This window comes from Xiphophorus couchianus, chromosome 2 (genome assembly GCF_001444195.1).
Source record: "Xiphophorus couchianus chromosome 2, X_couchianus-1.0, whole genome shotgun sequence".
Taxonomy (NCBI): Eukaryota; Metazoa; Chordata; class Actinopteri; order Cyprinodontiformes; family Poeciliidae; genus Xiphophorus; species Xiphophorus couchianus.
Window position 1 is genome coordinate 27099934 of NC_040229.1, and position 20308 is coordinate 27120241.

Genomic DNA, 20308 nt, shown 5'->3' on the forward strand with positions numbered 1-20308 from the left:
CAGGGCTTATTTGGCAAAACTATGAACACCTCCTCCAGCTTTTTGTTTTGCATGACATAAAGTGGAAACTTTGTCCACCAACAGATGATAATATGTTTCGTACCCAACGAAGTTTTCGCCATCAAAAAGGAAGTGACAACTCCTGTGTGTAACATTGGATTTCACTCAAACTTTCAAGGCTTGCTCGTAGATTTAGACTGAAGGCAATATCAAAGCCCCTGGTCAGGAAAATTTGTTTTTGTGACAGTCTATATCCTTCTGTGTTGTCTTTGTGTTATTCTCCGGAATTTCAACATTTTTCGCATTGAGTCGTGTTACAGAAGTTCTGCACAGAAATTTAACTTGCCATAAAGTTCAAGAAAATGAGGAACGCTTCACGAATTTGCGTGTCATCCTTGCGCAGGGGCCATGCTAATCTTCTCTGTATCGTTCCAATTTTATTATATGTCCTAGAGAACTAGGACACTAGCACACTCTCTCAGAGCAGTATTTATACCTCTTTTGCCCACCTATTTCTTACTCATGGTTTTACTTTCATTATCATAACAAAAGAAGGCCTCCAAACATGAAGATCTGATGCTGAATAAACTTTTATTTCCTACCTGTACCAGAGTACTTTAACAATTAACCCAAACTGTCCACAAATTTGTTGTTCATTCTTGTGACCTGGACTTTTTTATGCACAGATGCATGATGGGTAATCATGGACTCCATTACATCAGATAGAAAGTGAACAGCCAGCTGAATTCACAAGAACCAGAGATTTGACAACATATGGCAGGCTTAAAGCTCCCCCTGCCATTAACTGTGATAATAAAACACAAATATGAACACATTAAAATCTATGATAAAACTGAATGAGGACTACATAAATGAGGGAGAAATCCGATCTTCTCCGGTTTAACCAAGGCATGCGATGTGTAAATCTCTCCTGTGGCCTGTTTGTCCAACAGATGGCAGTCATAAATCAAAGTCCAGAGTAACCCTGCAGTTCTTATTAGTGACCTACAGGGGGCATCTAGCATCTAGCTTAGCACTAGGATGTTAGAGTAACATACTCCATGTAGAGAGAAAAAACCTATGTAAAAATTGTTAAGTCTTTTACAAAAATCCTTTCATAACTCTTGACTTTCAAAGCCTCAAGGCTGTGCTGACTGATTTTGAAGCCTGGATTTCAGAAGCTGTAGGAGGAGTTCGATCAGATACTCCTCCTACAACCATCTGATAAAAAATGGCCGACTCCCAGATGGTTTTGACCATAGCTCCCAGAGACTATTTTGTTGGTCCTAACTTCCTAACAAGATACACAAGTGTACTGGTAAAGATAGCTAAAAGACTAATGATAGCATGATTGTTGGTCAAAGTATGGCTTCAGGCTGTTTTTTTAAAGTTTTCTAGGGGGCACTATGGTGAAATTAGGCCACGCCCACCAAATATTGGACTGCATTCCCGTCGGGGCATGGACAAGGTTCGATCACAGGGAGTTTGGCTGTGATAATAAAACACAAATAAGAACACATTAATAGGGCTGAAAAGATTCCTCGAGTGATTCGAGTACCTCGATTATTAAAATTTCTCGAGGAAAATTTATATGCCTCAAAGTTTGTTAAATTATATTTTATCATTTAGCGCACCGTGTTCCGGCCGAGTTATTACGACCATTAAGACGACCTCGAATGGTTGCCATGGGAGATTAAAGGATTTCTCAAACATGCATGAAAGAGTTAAAGCAACACTTCAGGATGTTTTTGATGAGAGAATAATACAATACCAGGATATAAAGCTCAAAAAGTCATTCATTCAACAAGATGTCTGAAATAATTCTGAGATTTTGCTCTGACAGCATCATGCAGCCACTGCAGAGTGTACATTTGATTGGGTCAAAAACATTTACAGCACAACTCAGACTAGATTTTCTCCCATAAATCCAACAAACTGAGACCATCTTTCACTTTCATGTTTTTAGTTTAGTCACTTCCTGTTTCCTTTGAACCACTGTAAGGCAAATGTACCTAGAGGTATAAATAAAGCAACAACCTTCCTGGAGACTGCAGAGAAAAATCTTTTTTGATAAAAAGTTGTTTATTTTTAAGTAATCTGTAGCGTAGGCGACAGAATAAAATTAACTCATTAGTGTGTGTCTTTGTGTATCCCTTTATTGGGATGAGTAGAGGGTGTGTGTGTGTGTGTGTGTGTGTGTGTGTGGGTGGTCGGGGGGTGGGCGATATGTCAACATCTCGAGGGATCTTTTGATCCAGGTTCTTCAATCTTCTCTTACACACAGACATTCCAACTATTAATACTTCTCCTCTGATCTCTTTGCGCCTTACGGCCACAACATCTCTCTATCTCAAATAGGAGACGTCTTGAAAAGGATCTGAGCCACAGTCTTAAAGCGTTGGCAAAGCGGCGAGACAAAGGAAGGATTTTCCGTGAAAGACGTGGATTTGGAGAGAGTCACACTATCAGCATGTGGCAGTAAATGAGGAACACAGGCACAGAAAGACGCATCATTTCAAATCAAAAGCCATTAATGGAACAAGCCAGGGATGCCAAGCTTTGTGGCAGTCCCACCAGGAATAGCTGACAGCCTCCTTTATAGAGTCAGACAGCAGTACTACAACATTACACAAGGTGGCAGCAAACAGAGAGAGGTTTCTTAGACCATTAATGACAATGTCTGTATTTTTTTCAGAGTGCTGGGTCCTGCTTTATGCTCGCTTCTCTTCCCTGTACAGCATGCATTAGGTGCCTTTCCACTTAGTCATCCTTTGTCCAGATCCACCTGGACTCTCACAAACACACAGTCCCAGTTAAAAGTCACAGTAGAGTTGGTCAAACTAAACACGGTAACATTTGTAATTGTGGGACAGAAAATACTTATTTTTTTCTGGCATTCCACCCAAACACCTTGTTCCCTCTCCTGGCCATAGTTCATTAACGGCGACCTTTGGGTATTTCATAACTCCTTTACCATCCTGCTCATGGTGCATGGTGATAAGACAAACTTGGGTCCGTGTCCAGCCTTTTTGATAATAGTTTAAACACAGTTCCATGTGTTTAAAACTTTCTGACGTGTGGTAAAACAAGGCACCTAGCTATTTCCTTGTAGCTATGGTCTCACTCATGACAATCAATACACACCAGCCCAACTTCAATGGCATGTTCTCTCATTTTTGCCCATTTCAGTAACAAGTAAGTGAAATCAGCCCATTTGTCATATCATGTTTGTACCTGAGGGAAATGGAAATTTGTTAACTGTGATCAACAGGTAAAACTAAATGATAATTTTAGAATGCATAAAATACATTTCTATTAACTCCTGCTAATTGGCTCAGTTTGGGAAATGCAGCTCAGAGGAGGAGCTTTGTAGAAATAGGCAGAGCACTTAGGCACCCACAAATGGTTGCCATAGGAGATTCAGGGAGTCCTCAAAGATGCATGGATGAGTTACAGCAACACTCTGAGTATGTTTTTGATGATGGAATGACATTATAACATGATATAAAGCTCAAAACAGTAAATTTTACATAATAACCCCTCATTAATTTATCTTTTTTGTCACTATGAATAACATTCAGTGTTCTTTATTTTCCATTTATGGATGAAATCTAACCTACAGTTCAGACACATTGATATTCTTAGTTGTCTTAGTTAGCTGTAAAGGAAATAAAATAGTTCAAAGTGTACAAAAAGTATAAAATAGAAAATTGCTAAACAAGAGCATGGAATAAGTACACATTTCGAAACACAAATACTTGATATACTTAAAAGGTTAAATGTATTGCACAGTTAGGAGTACTGCACATTTCCTGAGACATAAAAGCCTGTTTCATAGATGGTAATAAACCACATCATACAGAACTGGTGAATGAAAAAAAATACTCATATAAAATAAAAAATAAAAAAAGGAAAGAAAAGTAAATTGAAAATTCTGATTTTTAAAGGAAACTGTTCCTTTAAAAATCTGTTCTCTCTTACAACCCTGTACTTTTTTTCTGAGACAACTGAGAGAAAAATAATCCGACATCAATCAAGTTCATTTACAGTTGAAACTATTTTTTTGCTTGTCACAGTTTGAATGTTCTGCATTCGAAATTAAAGGTCGCCAACCGGGCGCCGTGATATCCCGTTAAACTTGTGAGGAACAATAGCTCTGCACCATCCTAGCAGCTGAACCGCGTTAAACCTGAACAGCTTTGAAATATTCTGATGTTAGATAAATGTTAGCAAATGTTAGATCACATAGCAAATTAAAGTACATCTTAACAGGTTTAGAAAATTCAAAAAGCAGTGACACTTTCTGCCACTTCTATCCATTTATTCATGTTTCTAATATATCTGTCCTTCTTGTTCTCCTATAGATGTTCACAGGAAGTCGAATCCTTTCCCCGCTGGCACTAGATGAGAGAACTGATACACCATGAATATATCAGAGAATTCACAGAAGTAAATGCAGAAGTAGGTCTATTCAAAAAACTTTCTTTTACTACACTTTTTATTATAAAATTGCTAAAAAAAATCATCTGGATTTTCTCCAGGTATTCCTCTGAAAGAAAAAGGAACCATCCTGGCACTGAAACAACTGTTGTAAAATAGGCAACAAGTATCAAAGAATCCCTGAATTACTATTCTGATTTAGAAAATTCCATCAAATTTCCTCTAGTACAGTATGTGTACCTCTCCTCTTGTAAATGAGTGCTTTTCAGTTTCCATTAGAATAACTCGAGAGTCTGAAATCACCCCAAACCTCCTACATCATTTTTGCTCCGTTCTTCACTTGATTTTACCTTGCAGTAACAGAAAGAAAATCGTCCCCAGCGATATTAAACGACACATTTCTTTGCCAACAGCTAGCTTGCATAATGACTGAAGTAATTCTGCTTGAGCGCTTTAGCCATAATAGCTGAAGGTGAAATGTGTTTTAATGCAGTGCTAAGGCTGAATAACCACTGTCTACAAAAACAGTGCATAAGTACATTTAATACGTACATCAACTGCTTTACTAGCTACACTTTGCAAATAATATTGTTGGACCCTCTTTAGCAGCCAGAACTGTATTAACTATGCAATTACATATATATATATTGCATGCATCACTTATCACAAATTAATATTGGGTTGACAGACAGAAATGGTTTGGACTTCTCCCTTGCCGTTTCTCTGTCGGAGGAAAGAGGAAGCTCCGGCTCCCCATGCTGAAGTGACCCTTTTCAGTCAGCCTTCAAAGGGAATTGACAGTGAAAGGTTTTAATAGTTAGAGCCAAGAGCAGAAACTGATCGGACTGACACAAGCAAGCACATTCTCCACAAAAGAACATCATTTACTTGAGTAATACTATAAACGTGACTCGACGTTTGTTCTATTTTTGTTTTTGGGCATCTGCAACTGAAAACATGTCTGAAATTTACGGCGCGGTGCCTCAGTTTTAGAGTCACTTTTCTATACTTTCTTACTACGTTTCAATCAGAGCAAACAAAAATGTACATTTTTTGCTTTTCTTTTCACTTCATTTAATAATGAACGAATTTTATAAAGCTTTATGAAAAAAAGTTAGACATTTCCTGTGATAAATCAGCTTTTTAATCATATTCTAACTTATTGAATGGGTGTGTATGTGGAAATGTCAACATTTCACATAAAATAATGCATCTATCTTTTTTCCAAACATTTGGTGTTTTACTTTAATTTTAAGCCTGATAATAATACTTATTCTGTAAAAATTACAGCTTTTCTGTAGTAGATATCAAAAACTATATAACAATACGTTCTATTTCAAAAGCTCATTGGATATTTCTAGCTCTAAAATTTTCTTTAGCCTAACTGAGGGCAAAAATGGCAATTCTGACTTCTTCCCATAAAGTACAAGTAGAATAAAACACCACATTTAGTTTTCTTTTAAATTACACCCTAGACAGGTCTCTAGTCCATCAAAAGACACTTGAAAGACTCCGCACTCTGAAATGCACTTGGATCCCATTTCTAATACTTGTGGATTTCTCTCTTTTTTATCTTTTTGTTTTGTTTTGTTCTTGATCTGCCTTTACTAAGACTACAAAAGGCAACTTTTATCAGCCACTTAAGGGACTAGACAAACACATCTGACATCTAAACAGGTACTTTGAGGTGAGCACCACATATTGTCACAGCAGTGCTAATATTATTACAATGGGCTGGTAAGAATCTTGAAAGAAGTGGAAGTCTGACATAGAAAACCAGAGTTGTTCCTATATTTTACAGCGACGTCAACAAGAGCCACATTAAGCGGATAAACCAGTCCTTATGAATAATTGACGTCCCTCTCCAGATACACAAGCAACAGCCGTCCACAAATAACAGATATGTAAGCTGACATCACTAGATGTCTCCCATGAGCAACACCCACAAACGGCGCAAAGGCAATCACACAAAGAGCTAAATGGTTTACTGCAGACCATGAGCATTTCCTGGTCTGCGGTTTAAGCCACTGTAATATATTGGATACCGACTCATTGTCGCCGATTTGTATATTTATGCCAGCATTTCCATATTCATGCGATTTCACAGTGACATCAGGGGGATTTGATTTTGTGGCGTCTTAGAGAGATTTCTCAAGTGGAACACATTTCTAACCCAAATTCAGCATCCTCATTCGCCCGAGCCGTATGAATTATGAAGGCATACCGAACGTGGTGATTTCTTGAGAAACACCGCAGTGAAGAGATCAAAATGTCTTCTCCCTTATGCTCAACACAACATTTTAGCAGTTTGAAGGGACAGTATTGTGTAAAGTCAACTTTTTTGAGCTTTACGTCATGTTACGATGTTATTCCCTCATCAAAAACACACCTGAAATGTTGCTTTGATTTCTTCATACATGTTTGAGAAATCCTTTAATCTCCCATGGCAACCATTCAGCTGTGCAAAACGCCTGGTTGGACCTAGCTCCGCCTTCAAGATGCACTTCCTCCTCAAAGCTGCAGTTTCCAAGCTTCCACCTCACAGACCAGCTCTCCTCTGCGTCTACCCCCCAATTCAGCTCCTTCAGACTAGCCAACAGCAATTAGCAAACTGCACATCAGCTAAGCTCATTACATGAGCTACTTCTCAGTGCAATAGTGGTAAAAACTTTGTTAAAGGGTGAATAGAGGAGCCATGTTGAGATGACTTCCTGAAGGTGGAGTTTCTTAAAGAGACAGAGGCCCAATTCCCAGGTGTTAAATGACAAAGTGAAATTTCTTTTAAGTCATATTTGATATATATAGCATTTTTTAAACTAGAGTTAACATACATGGTTGTGCAATGTAACAATGTTTTAATTCTGTTTTATATATTTATGAATTGGTGCTTGTATGCTTTGTTTTAACGTTGTCTATGTACTTTTATATTGTTCTTCACACTTGAAATGTCTGACTGGCTGCAAAACAAATAAAGGAACTGAACAGGTCTGGCTGTCGGCAGCTGAGTTCAACAGAGTCAACATAAGTTGCTATAGAAGCTCAAGTTTATTACTGCAGTAGAAAAAAAGTTGTTAAAGATATTAAGTGTCACAGTCCGCTGTGCAAGTTTTAGTCTCTTTACTGATCAGTATAAAGTCAGTACAAGCAATGGTCCAGGAGTTATCAGCGGCCGCAGCTTCGGCTGATGAATGGCCTCCAGGCCTAAAGATGCTTATCTGACACGATCCGAAATGGAGCGGTCAGGTGGCCCAGATGACAGACCTATTGCATGTTTGTGTTTACTTTCCAAATTTTCATGCTCACAACCAGGAGATGCCAGATCAGATGGTGAGAAGAAAAATGCATTTTGAATATAGACGCCATAGCTTTTTCTCCAGCTTTGACAAATGAACTATTAAATATTTTTGGATCCGTTTTTAAGGGAAACATGCTGCTCAAGTGGATCAAGGGTTTTGCTCAGACATTTTATTACGTGCAACTTTATATAGAGGAGGTTAAACTAAAAAAAAAAAAAAGTTGTTTCTTTTAAATAAAAGAGCAAATAAGATTGAGTTTCTACATCTTTAGGCCATTTTTTATGTGTTACAATGTAAAGAATTTGGGCATCTGTGGTTTCAAACATTAAAGTGAAATGTGACGTACAGCCTGTGTAGCTTCAAGCCAAACTGATGACAGACTCTGTATGGATTTTGAAATAACATCTAAAGTGCAACAATGGGAGATAAATTGTTACAGCCAGTTCCCTTTGGGTAAAAGTGTATTTTTCGGTGATCCCCATTTCCTCTGCCTTGTCCGTGTCAAAATGCAGGCGGTAATTTCCCGTCTATACGGGCCTAAAGCTGTCAGACAGTTCTTATTTAGCTGAAATGGAGTGAGGGTGTGTTTGCCTGTTAACAATAAAAAGAAATACGCATCAATGAAGATACAGCCTCTTGGTGATGGTATGTGTCCAGGCGTGTAGTCTTAACCAAGTATTTTTGGTCTGGTTTCTAGAACAAATATCTTAGTACACTTGAAATAAGTCAGAACTTACTTACAAGAAATTTTCCAGCTAGATATAGGAGCTTGTTTTAAGCAAATAATCCCTTAATACTGATGATACATTGGTAGGCCTGTCACGATAAATTTTCCTGGACGATAAATTGTCCCAAAAGTTATTGCGATAAACACTAATATTGTTGTTTTGAGAGCATTTTCATGCAATATAATGGTACTGGCATGATAATGTAAAAACACATTTTTAAAGATTAATAAACTTAAACTCTAATGAACATTTAACACTGAAACTGGAAGACATTTTAAATATCCCAAATAAATAAACAAAACAACAAATCAAATGGATTATGAAGTCTCTGTAAACAAAACTGTCTTTCAAAGAAAGAGCTAGTTGAGACCAAACCACCAGATTCGACTTTTGTTGTCCAGTTATTGAAAGAAAGAGGGAAAAGAGAAAAATGATCAATCGTGTAAATGAAAATCATTAAACTTGTTTTAATTTATCATGTGATTAATTGATCTATTGTTTATTGTGACACGCCTATCCATTGGCAGATATTTTCACTTACAAGATATTTCTCCCATGTTACAAGTGAAATAATCTTCCAATGGAATTAGTACTTTTTCCATTAATATTAAGGAATTATTTACTTGAAACAAGCTCCTTCATGTTGCTTGTAAGTTAGTTTTATCTTGTTTAAAGACAACAAAGATATTTGCACTAAAAACTACACTAAAAACCCTTGATAAAGTTTTGTATTTTTGCAATGATATCTTCAGTTGTGTCTACTTCCATGTCATGTTTCTACTTTCACATGTTTTACATCACATTGCTATAACCTGGCAAACTAAATGACACTTTACATATTTCATTATGTGGCAACAATGCAAGTTACTGTACCATTGGGAATGGTACTTCTCTAGGTAATGAGCTACATTATATTTCCTGCCCCTCAGGCACAGACCAGACAACAAAGCGACCGCATTTCCATGGAGCTCGGTGATTAGCCATGCTGTGTAAAGAACTCTCTCTTACCTTGCGTCACATGTGAGATCCCAGGTGGAGAACTCATGGTCACTAAGGTTAGCAACCGCTGCAGGAGCTTTTGACCAGACGCCGTGACGTTTGATGGCGACCGGCTCGTGACCAGCCTCCAGTGAGGGCAAATGGCTGCAGCAGGTACCCATTCTTCACACAGAAGAAAATAAAAAAGCTATAAAATGTCCAGATGCTTGGTCTTTAACCACTTTCATTGTCTTTGCGCATCTTCCATTTCCTAAAGATGTAATACTTCCACATTCAAGCAAGTCAGGAGACCTTAGAAGAAGTGCTTCCTTTACATTTCATCAGTTGTTTTGGCTGCTGTCGACTTCTCTCCAGTCAGAGCGGCTGATGTTGGAGTTGCCTGGCCCTGACAGCCTTTACCCTCCTCCTTACTCTGACAGAAGTCTTTCTGTCTCCCACCACCCTGCAGTCCACAACATTGTATCAACCATCTTGTTGTTTGTCTCAGTCGCCGTTTGTATTTGAGTCCTTCAATCCCTCCTTTGTGAGCGCCCTTTCAGAACCCAGCGCGGAACACAGACGGAGGCCGCGCAATTTCCAATCCCAAGCTTCAGATGCAGATGATCCCACATCAGTCATGTCGGCCTGAGAAAGACCGGTCAAACCTACGCCGTAGCTGTGAGTGGGCTTGCTATGTAGAGAAATTCAACAAGTGTTCTCCATATTTCTCATTCCAGGCTCCAAATTATAATTCCATGTCCTAAAGGAATACCTTAGGTTAATCTCAAGACCATTGCAGATTGAACTTAAAGGAACTTCCTCTAAACTTTTGAACGCACATGTCCAGCTGTTCAGTGTTTCGGTACTTTTTTCACAACTTGCTGTTCTCCTACAAGGAGCAAAATTCACAACAGGTGTTTGATTCATGTATTGAAATGGTGTTTTAAACAGTCCTCCTAATGACGCTGTTCACATTTTGATGCCAAGTGACCAAGACGACACCAAACAGATGACCATATGTCCGTTTTCATTGCGAGGTCTCAAACCGGATGTATTCAGGTGGAAGTTGTTGCCGAGCTTAGAATGTCAGGGAGTTATCAGAAGGTTGCGATAGAGATATTTTCTAAAAAATGCGAATGATGTTGATGGAAAACATCATTTTAATTTCCCTTTCTACCAAAGAACACAAAGTACCCATGTTTCCAAATCAATAATTCTGTTGACATTTCAATAGATGCGTGGGGAACCTCTCTGTACATTGTTTGTGGGGAGCAGCATTTATTTAAAGTACAATTTGTAACAGAAAGTTGACTTTTACAAAAATGTAAAGAGGTCCGCTCTATTTTTTTCCACTCAGTCGGATTTCATAATTCACTTGGTACAGCCGCATAATCATTGTTGGTTAGGTGGGAACAAAAGGCAAACACTTAATTATGTTCCAAAAAAAACTAGAAAATATGTTGATGATGATGACTGTGGTGGACGATGTGAACTTAAAATGTTAAGTTCACATTTTATATCAACTATACCAAATACAGTTGATATTTACTGTATCAACTATAAAAGAGAAGATAAAAAAGATAGGGAGTTATGTGGAAAGAATACAAACTTTTTGAAATGGGTTTCTATAAAAACATCAGCGATATTTAAAAGTATGATTCTTGACTCTAAACCACGTACAATAACTGCATTTAGCCATATTTTTGTATTTATTGATATCTGTTGAGGCTCATAGGGATCCAAAAGAGGTGAACATTTTTATGTTGAAAAGAAAGTTTTCACTATAACAATGAAAAATATTGAATCCCTAATCAGATTACTATTTATTAGGTGCTATTTTCTAATAGGGGAAAATAGAATATAGCTATTATAATAGCTAATAATAATAATAATTTTTCAAAATATACTAAAACTAGATTTTTAAATACTGTAAGTACACATTATTATCTTAAATTATGGAGCAGTAACCTGAAATAGTTTGACATTCAGCACACCACCTAATTAGTTCTTATGTTAGTTAAAGGAAATCGACCATTTAGACAGAAGTTTTCCTTGTTTTTTCAAATTCCAGTCCTTCATATTCCTAAAAATATATGCCTGATGAATCTGTGATGCACTTCGTTTTTTCTGTTAGAATCTGTGAATTAATACTAAAGCCTCATGGCGAGGTTAAATATTCAAGACATCCATTTTCAGACTTACTTCTCAGACAGAGATGAACAACCATTCATGTGCCATACCAAAAAATAGGATCAAAGAGTAATATTTATGTCTGCAACACAAAGGAAAAGAAGGAGAGAAAACAAGAGGCAGGGGGAAAATGCATCAACTAGAAGAGAACATGAATGAGAGATGAAATATCAGCTACAGAGTGAGACGTTGTCAGAACAATACTCTTTGATGCACTAATGTTGCTGTGTGCAGAGGATCAAGACACACAGCAGGTCTATTCTGGACCTGCTGTTCTGGACTTATCTCCAAAACAGCAGGAGAGAAACAGTCAGTAAAATAACCCTTCACATTGACATTAATCTACCCCGCAAGGTAAAAGCACCATAATGGCCTTCTCTACTCGGTGCTAACTAATCTAATAAGTCAAAATAAATGTTTTGACTGTGTAGTAAGTAAGTATTTACGACTTCCAAATATTACTGCAGTCGCCCAAATGGCTTGTGTCAAACACCAAACTGCATCTACCGGTCTCAAACTACTACAGGAGGCTTGGGTCCAACTAGTCAGATAGTTTCTAATACCTTGTGGGGACCATTTTCCTGACGTATACGGTACTACGTTGTGGGGACCCACTGCTCCTTGTGGGGACAGAAGCCTGGTCCCCACAAGGAGAAACGCTGTTTTTGAGTCAGGGGTCAGATTTAGGACTAAGGTGTGAATTGAGTTTTAGTTAGGGTTAGGTATGTAATGGATAAGGTTAGAATAAGGATAAGATTTAGGCTATAGAAATGACTGGAAGTCGATGGAAAGTCCCCACAAAGGTAGCCACGCAAACGTGTGCGTGTGTGTGTGTGTGGGGTGTGTGTGTGTGTGTGTGTGTGGGTGTGTGTGTGTGTGTGTGTGTGTGTGTGTGGGTGTGTGTGTGTGTGGGTGTGTGTGTGTGTGTGCATGTTAATGTGCAACAGGGGCCCACACCCTTGAAATCAGTCCCTGGCTGTTTTCACAACTGATTTAATTTGGGGGGGCATTTTAATGTAAGATTTGAATCAATTCTTCATCCTAAATATTTGTATTATTTGTATATTTGACACAACTGTCAATTTTTCTCCAGTAACAGAAATCAGGCTTTGCAGTATCCACAGTACCCATGTTTTCTCTTGGTATTTAAATGCTGCCATTCACTTAGCAGCTGCATAAACGTAAATGACTGTCATCTAATTACATTTGGATGTGAGACTCATTGCTTACAGATCATTTATGTTTATTTATTATTATTATTAAGATCATATATATAAAGACTAAACAACGGTGTCTCCAGTGCAGATCCTTGGGGAATACCAAAACTACAAATATTTTGATTGACACCGCATTCGACCAATAATGTTATGAAATGGCATTCTCCGAGCCAATAATATCCAGGGAGCGACTTGAGCTCTTTTTGACATGCCTGTATTCTTTCTGGAATATTTCTGACTGCTCAACTCGGAAACTAAATCTAAAGCCACAGATGTGTAGCCAACACGTGTCCTGTCATGAGGATATAAGGCATTTTGGGGTTTGTTTTGACATGAATCCTCCAGCTGCATGCGTAACCACGCGTAATGTGTGCGTCAAAGTCAGGCTGTGTGCGCCCTCATGTGTAACGGTGTTTACAAGACTTTTTCTCACCAACAGCGGATTGGGCTAGAGTACCATTAGAATAGGTACCGGCAGTCAATTTTTTTTCTTTAGATTTTTAGTACTCTAAATGCATTTTTCTATTAAGTGTATTACCAGAAAAGACCAGAAAAAAATTTCAGCCCATTATATCTAACGGTTTTTGAGGTTTTGGGGGGTAGGTCTACCTTGCCACAAACCAACCTTTGAGTAGATAAAGATGGGGTTTTTGAAAGCCGATTACTTAAAAAAGAAATCAATTGGACACTTATTTGTAATGACATTCTTTATATAGATATAAATTGTATTGTAAAACATGAACATACACAGTATAAATAGCTTACTTTAAAAATGAAAATTCTTTAAAAATGTCATTTTGAAAAATAAAACAAATTTCAATATTGACCCTAACAGCAGACATGGCATCTTTGGGATTCCATATTAAAAAACATATTTTGAAACCAAGCCCCAAAAGCTATTTTTCCCAGCCTGCTGTGTGGTCCTAACAGGCTAAAGTTTTTGTAGGGGTCTGGGACTGTTTAATAAAGATTTATAAGACCACAAAAATGCTTCCAAAGCTAATTTGACCGACTGACAAAAAATTTCAAAAATTGACAAAATTTTGTATTTTTTGATATTTGACTCCCCAAATTTGTATTTTTCATCAGATTACAATAAAACTTCTCTACTACAGATGAATTGGTCTGCTATTTTTGACAGCAAAAATAGAAAATTTAGCTAGTCATCTTTATAAACAGACCAAGTTTTTGCATGTACTCCAAATTGTTCAGGAACAGCAGCTGATTTAATTTGGGTATACCTTTTTAGGCGCTTTTGGTGATTTAGGGGGTGAGGGTTCAGGGGTTAATCTAAAAGTTGATATTTTGTTTTGTTTTTTAAGAATAAAAATGTACATGTTCCACGTTTCTTTCTGATATATTGTCAAATATACTGAAATATAAACATGAAGACATGCATTTGTCAGAACACATATTTTAATGTGTTTTTTTTTTTTTTTACATGTAATAGACATTGATAATATGAAAGTCTGTTTAGTTTTTAAACCAAAGGAGGAGCGATGTGCACCCTTCCTTTCAACTGTCTCCAGAGTCCACCTTTACTGTCACCATTTTTAGCCCAAAGGGTCAATATGGCTCCCAGTTTCAGCAGGAGGTGACTTTGAAGTGAGCCAGTTAGAACCAGTCACTGGGTTGGGGGCGATGTGTTTACACTGAGTGGAACGGTGCATTCTTGGTTTGCTGTTTTAATGTTTTATATAAAATCATATATATTTTTTGCTATTGACAATTGGTCACACCTGACGATGCTTACTTGGCAACCAAGAGAAACAACTATGAACAGGTGGAAACAGGTAAATCGAGGGTAAATATATTCACTCGATGAAACGATTCCATGGAATTTGCAAAACAATACCATGTTGTCATGGAAACAATTGTCCAAAAGTTAATAAAAAGAAAGTAAGAGTGAAAATTCTTCCAGCTTCACAGCATCCAAAACCAGAGGGAACAACGTCCAAACAAGCAATGACTCAACCAAAAGATTATTTGAACAAAATCCTACAAAGGGAAGAAATTAGACCGAACGAAACAGACTTATTACAACATGCTGCCCCCCATGAGCGGAGTAATTCTAGAATGTGAAGCCATTTGTCTGAATGTTTTATATTTCACCCACCATGAAGGATAGAAGATTTAAAGTTGATTCAAGGATATGTCTCCAAGGAAAGAAGAGCCGCTACAAGAGAGATGTATAAAATATTTGTGTGGCTAAAGCAGCAGCAAGGTTGGAAAAGGTTGGAAAACAGCAAGGTTTTCACTGCAAATGGAATTTTGATCTGAAGTCTGTACTCTAAACTAAACTGGTTTTCTGTCTTCAAACTCCCTGAAAAGGCAGCAGGACGCCATAAGGGACAAGTGTAGTTCAAATATACCTCAACATCATGTTCTGTCAGAAGTTATAATTAGATGTCACTCCTCCTCAACTTAAGCACATCTTCTGCTACTGTCACCTTGATCCACCCAAAGTAACCAGACCGGACTGATTCAAAGAAAAAGATATGCATGTAAGTCCTGAATGACCAGGGTACACACCCCTAACTGCCTGAGGCAAGACTAGTACAAGCAACAAAACAAGTTAGCGTTAGCTGCTAATTATGTTATTAAAACAAAACGTGGCCAAACCGGTAAAAAGAAAAGTCTGTATGTGTGAACACCAGCCCATCTTTTTCTTACTCATTTATGACTCCCCTAAGGGATATGCTAGCTAAGAAGAACCCCGCCAGGACTAAAATGAAACACCACTGGATACAAACAAGCTAAGCTAAACTAATCCCAGAACCATGCTACTTTATCACTAGATTTACCCAGTGTTTTCAACGAGTACTAATGGTTCTATCAGCTTTTATGGCCGGTATGCTACTGATTAATGGTAACTGTGCTTTAAATGAGCAGAATTGTGAATGCAAACATTTCTTGCACATGATCCTACTGATTGACTGGTAGACTTGGCTTTATAGGGAAACAAAGTTACAGCCTTTGTTATATTTTCAGCGGGTGAGGTTCGCTTTCACACTGCACTGTGTTAAACAAAACAAACCCTTTGAAAAGCCTGTCCCCCTCTTGGCCTGTGGTGGCGCTGCACTAAGAACAATTAAAGAAAACAATATGAAAACCACCGAAGAAGACATACGCCCAACTTTCACTTTTGCAAAAATGCTAATACTGCTCCATACGGTGTTTTACAGTACAGGTAAAGTATGTATTAATAATGGGAACATTTCGTAATTTTTTACCTTAATTATGAAATATGAGGAAAATCCTGTTTCACAACAATTCCTCCCTCACACAAGATTATAACCTCTGCTTCTAATACATATAATAAATGACAATTCACTCCTAAAAGGTTAAAGAAATTAACACTTTAAGTATAAGAATAATTAAAATTAGCGGCGTGCCGTGGTGGCGTAGCAGATAGCGCGACCCGTATTTGGAAGCCTTGAGTCCTCGACGCGGACGTCGCGGGTTCGACTCCCGGTCCCGACGACCTTTGCCGCATGTCTTCTCACCCTCCTTCCTGTCTGCCTACTGTCGAGAAGATGCGAGCCACTAGCGCTGCAAAAATTCTTCGGAGAAAAAAAAAAGAATAATTAAAATTAGTCCAAAATTGGTATCCAGAGATGGGAAATCTGATCAGTGCATTTTTAAAAAAAAATATTGACATTTACCTTTATGGTTAATTTAATATTGCACAAAAAGAAAAAGTTGCAGACATCTGCTTTTCAATTGAATTTGTAAGCTTTACCGAGGAGGTTTTCCTTGCAGATTCATGAGTGGGTGTATATATGTGTTTTGTTTGTTCATAAACACACAGACACATCCACGCATGAATCCACTGAGCAGTAGATCAGCGAAAGGAGCTGACTAACTCTCTGTGGGTTTTCTGAATGAATCCAGTGAGTCATGGGGAAAGCAGGACTCTCTGTTCTGTCCTGGTCTCGTCTCATCTGCAGTGAACCTCCTTCCTGCAGCTTAACCTCAGACCTTCAATTCTTACTCCACCTTTTTCTTGAAATCTTAGTGAACACAGTCAAATATTAGATATTCTGCCCTTCAGTCATGGAGCCTGCTGTCTTATACTTATCGATTCTCGATTGGACCAATCAGATTCACCCAGGTGACCACGCGTCACCCTGATCAAGGCTCCAATCTTATGAAACTCCTCAATCAAAAAATAATGGTCGGCTTGGGAATAAAGTCCATTTTTAGACGTGGGGATATATAACATTCATGCCTTCTTCCAGCTATAAAAGTGATGACACTGAATAAATCATATATTATCAAGTTTTATATTAAAGTGCCAGCAGCTTCATTCAGAATTAATGGCGACAGTGGGCGAAAAAGCCGCGCGACAAGTTTAATATTTGTTAATCACAGAGAGATAGAAACTGTGCCTTGATATTTCATTTATTTTACCGCATTTTCTCAAATATTTCTTCCTCAGTGTGAAACATGCTTCAGATAAGCCTACAAAATGTAGACGATTATTGGCATTACACATAAAAATACTACAAAAAATATATAAAATTTTCTGCATTAATTTTTCTGGGTTCATTTTACTTGTCAAAGGTTTCATTATGAAGTTTTAATTACCGGATTTAATCCCTGTCCTTCCATAAGGCGGCTGCAGCTCAGATTTATGCCACACAGAAGCAATTCAAAGTAGTTAGCAAGAAAAGTAAAAGAACAGAAATAAGAGCATCACTTTAAAAACATAAATTATAGTAAAAAATAACAGTAAAATGTTTGGTATTGCATAAAAAGAAAAATAAAAACGGAAAATTTGAGCTAATAAAAGCAATGACATTATAGAAATTCTGACGAAAACAATCAGAAATGGAAACACAAGCTAGTTCTGTGTCCCATTTAGACAGGAAGTTGTTTTTTTGGCAATAGCTAAAAATAACTGCTTTAGATTTAGTAATGTGATTTAAGTAAAATTCTGGTCTGTATCCACAATGCCACGTGGATTTAGACCTGCATCCATTTTTGGGATTAAAATCAATCGCTTCTATTTCTTCAGTCTTAAGCTGGAGGAAATTTGGACCTGTTCCTTTAAGAAGCAAAACAAGAAATAAATCTCATAAACATAAAACTTGCAGCGAATGTTGTAATTCTGCAAAACATTATCTAGGGAGGTTATGTAAATATTGAATAAAAATGGACAGAGAATGGAGCCTTGTCTTGTTATTTGGATTTGTGAAATTGGTAAGTTAACGTTAAGTAGGTTACTTTTCAATATGTTGTTTTGCCATAAGAAAGAAGTCAACGTCTCCAAGTGGTTCAACAGTGGTTCATGCACTGTAGTGTAAAAGATCCTTCAACTAGAAAACCTTCTGCTTACTAACTACTAGATGCAGATACTGCCCCAAAGAATGTTGGAAATTCCTCAAATATTTCTTATCCATTGTTATTCACATAAATGAACTGAAAGCAGGAGCTGAGGTCAAGATAATATTGACCTTTTGGCAATGTTTAATATACTAAAATAAATAAACAAATTTAAAAAAACGAAACTAATAAAGAAATTCCTAGAATGTTTTGCAAGAGAAACTCATTTTGTGGTGAAACGTCTGGTAGGAGTGCCATCAAGCAAGCAAATCAAGAGCAAAACGCAGCTGATTTAGTCGTTGTCCTTGGGCTGACATTTCCAAGCAATAATCTTTAACTTTCCTGCTGTTCAGAAAGAAAATACAGAAAAAACTAGTTCGCACCTTCACACCGACAAAGCAACAAAAAAAGCTGTTGTTGACAAAGCTGTCTCTTGCAGCCTTTATCTGTCTGCCAGGAAACTGTTGGTTCGTTGCTTTAGCCGCGGCGTCACAGCGAAACAAAGCCTCCCTTTCTGCTTAAAGAACAAAGAGCATCAGAAGACAGACACAAACCAACCCTGCGTTCTTCACACCAATACAATTCATCACTTTCTGTTCTAGGTTGACGGATTTTTAGAAAATGCTATTTTTAGGAATCGTCATCTACTACGAGATGCTGCTTTTTCTCATTTAAGCTCACAAAGAAGAGCTACACATGTACAGGGACATGACGGATCTCATTACAGTCAAATAGTGATAAAAAGGTATAGTACATAACACCGATACACTTTTTTCACCTCCAATGCCGATATCTGAGGTTTAGGATCGACCGACGCCCATCCAATACAGAAAAATAGTGCTGAATTGACATAAATGTGCTGAATTACAAATTAATTTGATAACTCTGCACCAATACAGAAAACTTGAATACACCAATAGATTCACAATTTTGGTCAAACAACACGTCCACTGGAATGGACATGATATTTATCTGGGATTAAACCAATTAATTATGCAAGCAGTCATAATGGGCTTCTCGCCCGACCCAGCAGGTACCACCACTGCACCGCCCCACATCACTTGACATGGGCGTTGATATGTGGTTCAACCAGGATTCGAATCTGAACTCTCAGGTTACGGAGCATGCTGCCCTACTCAGTGAGCTATTGTACTTCAGCTACTTATGTCAGCAGTGAAGTCAAATTTAAAAATACTTTATTGATCCCACAGGGAAATGGAAAAAACAAAAAAACAAAAACAGGAATGAGCAGGATGCAACCCTGCTCTCCCAGGTTTCAGAGTGTGTTCCTTTACTCAGTGAGCTATTTCACTGTGCTGACTCATTTTGGCAGAGAAATGACATTCTAAATGACTTTACTGATCCCACAGCAAAATGAAATGAAAGCCCTGGTTTGAACAGGAATTGAACCTACGCGCTCCAGCTTCAGAGAACAGCGCTCTACTCAGTGAGCTATATTCCCTTAAAACCTAGCCTGGTAAAAGCCAGCCTTTAGTTCTATGCTTTGCTCCAGATGAACAGCCTGGACCCTGGGAGATTGAGAAAGTATTGCTTGCTGAAGGCGTGGATTCTTGAAACGATTGGTTCTGATTTTACCCAATTGCTTATGTTTGGCCGTGACGTGTGTGAAGGAAGCTGCGTTCACTGACACTAAGCAACAGGGCAAAATGGCGGCGGACATCGTCATAAATTTCGGTGTTGGTTAATTTTCAGACTAATCACACAGGCCTGGTCCAGACCAAGTACTGGGTGTACTGTACATTGATATGCTAACAAATTGGCCGATATAAACATTGAATCATGAATGACATTGTGTGTCATGAGTCTATTTAATATGAGTTTCACTTTTTGTACTGAATCTACCTAAATGCACCTGCAGGGATTCATTTAGTGATTAAGCATCTGGCGAAACTTCCCAGGCTTAAAACAAAAGCCATCACACCCGCCGGCTTGCATCCGTCACCAGCATTGTACCAGGCACAGCTCTACAAGGTTCCAACATGTGTCATCACAAATACTCACTCTGCTTTCTGGATAACTGAAATGTTTTAGATATTATAGTTCAAGGCTATGAGTCAGAGCAAAAAAAAGAGCTGAGATGTAGAAAAAGAGTAAAATGTTTGAAAATCAC

General features: G+C 37.9%; 1 protein-coding gene and 1 non-coding gene across 10 annotated transcripts in view; both read right to left on the minus strand.

The window, feature by feature from the left end:
- LOC114152889 (pleckstrin homology domain-containing family A member 7-like) overlaps nt 1–20308 on the minus strand; it is a 141140-nt gene that overhangs the window by 108633 nt on the left and 12199 nt on the right. The window contains exon 1 of one of the 9 annotated variants that reach the window (XM_028031055.1): nt 9473–9860. The exons of the other annotated variants lie outside the window; for them this stretch is intronic. Coding sequence (XP_027886856.1) covers nt 9473–9624 — 152 coding nt within the window. The 5' untranslated portion in view covers nt 9625–9860. Of the gene's footprint in view, nt 1–9472; nt 9861–20308 lie in introns of those variants that run through there. 9 annotated transcript variants of the gene reach the window in all.
- On the minus strand, nt 359–464 carry LOC114137738 (U6 spliceosomal RNA). Its single transcript, XR_003594081.1, has one exon. It is a non-coding gene; the product is annotated as a U6 spliceosomal RNA (small nuclear RNA).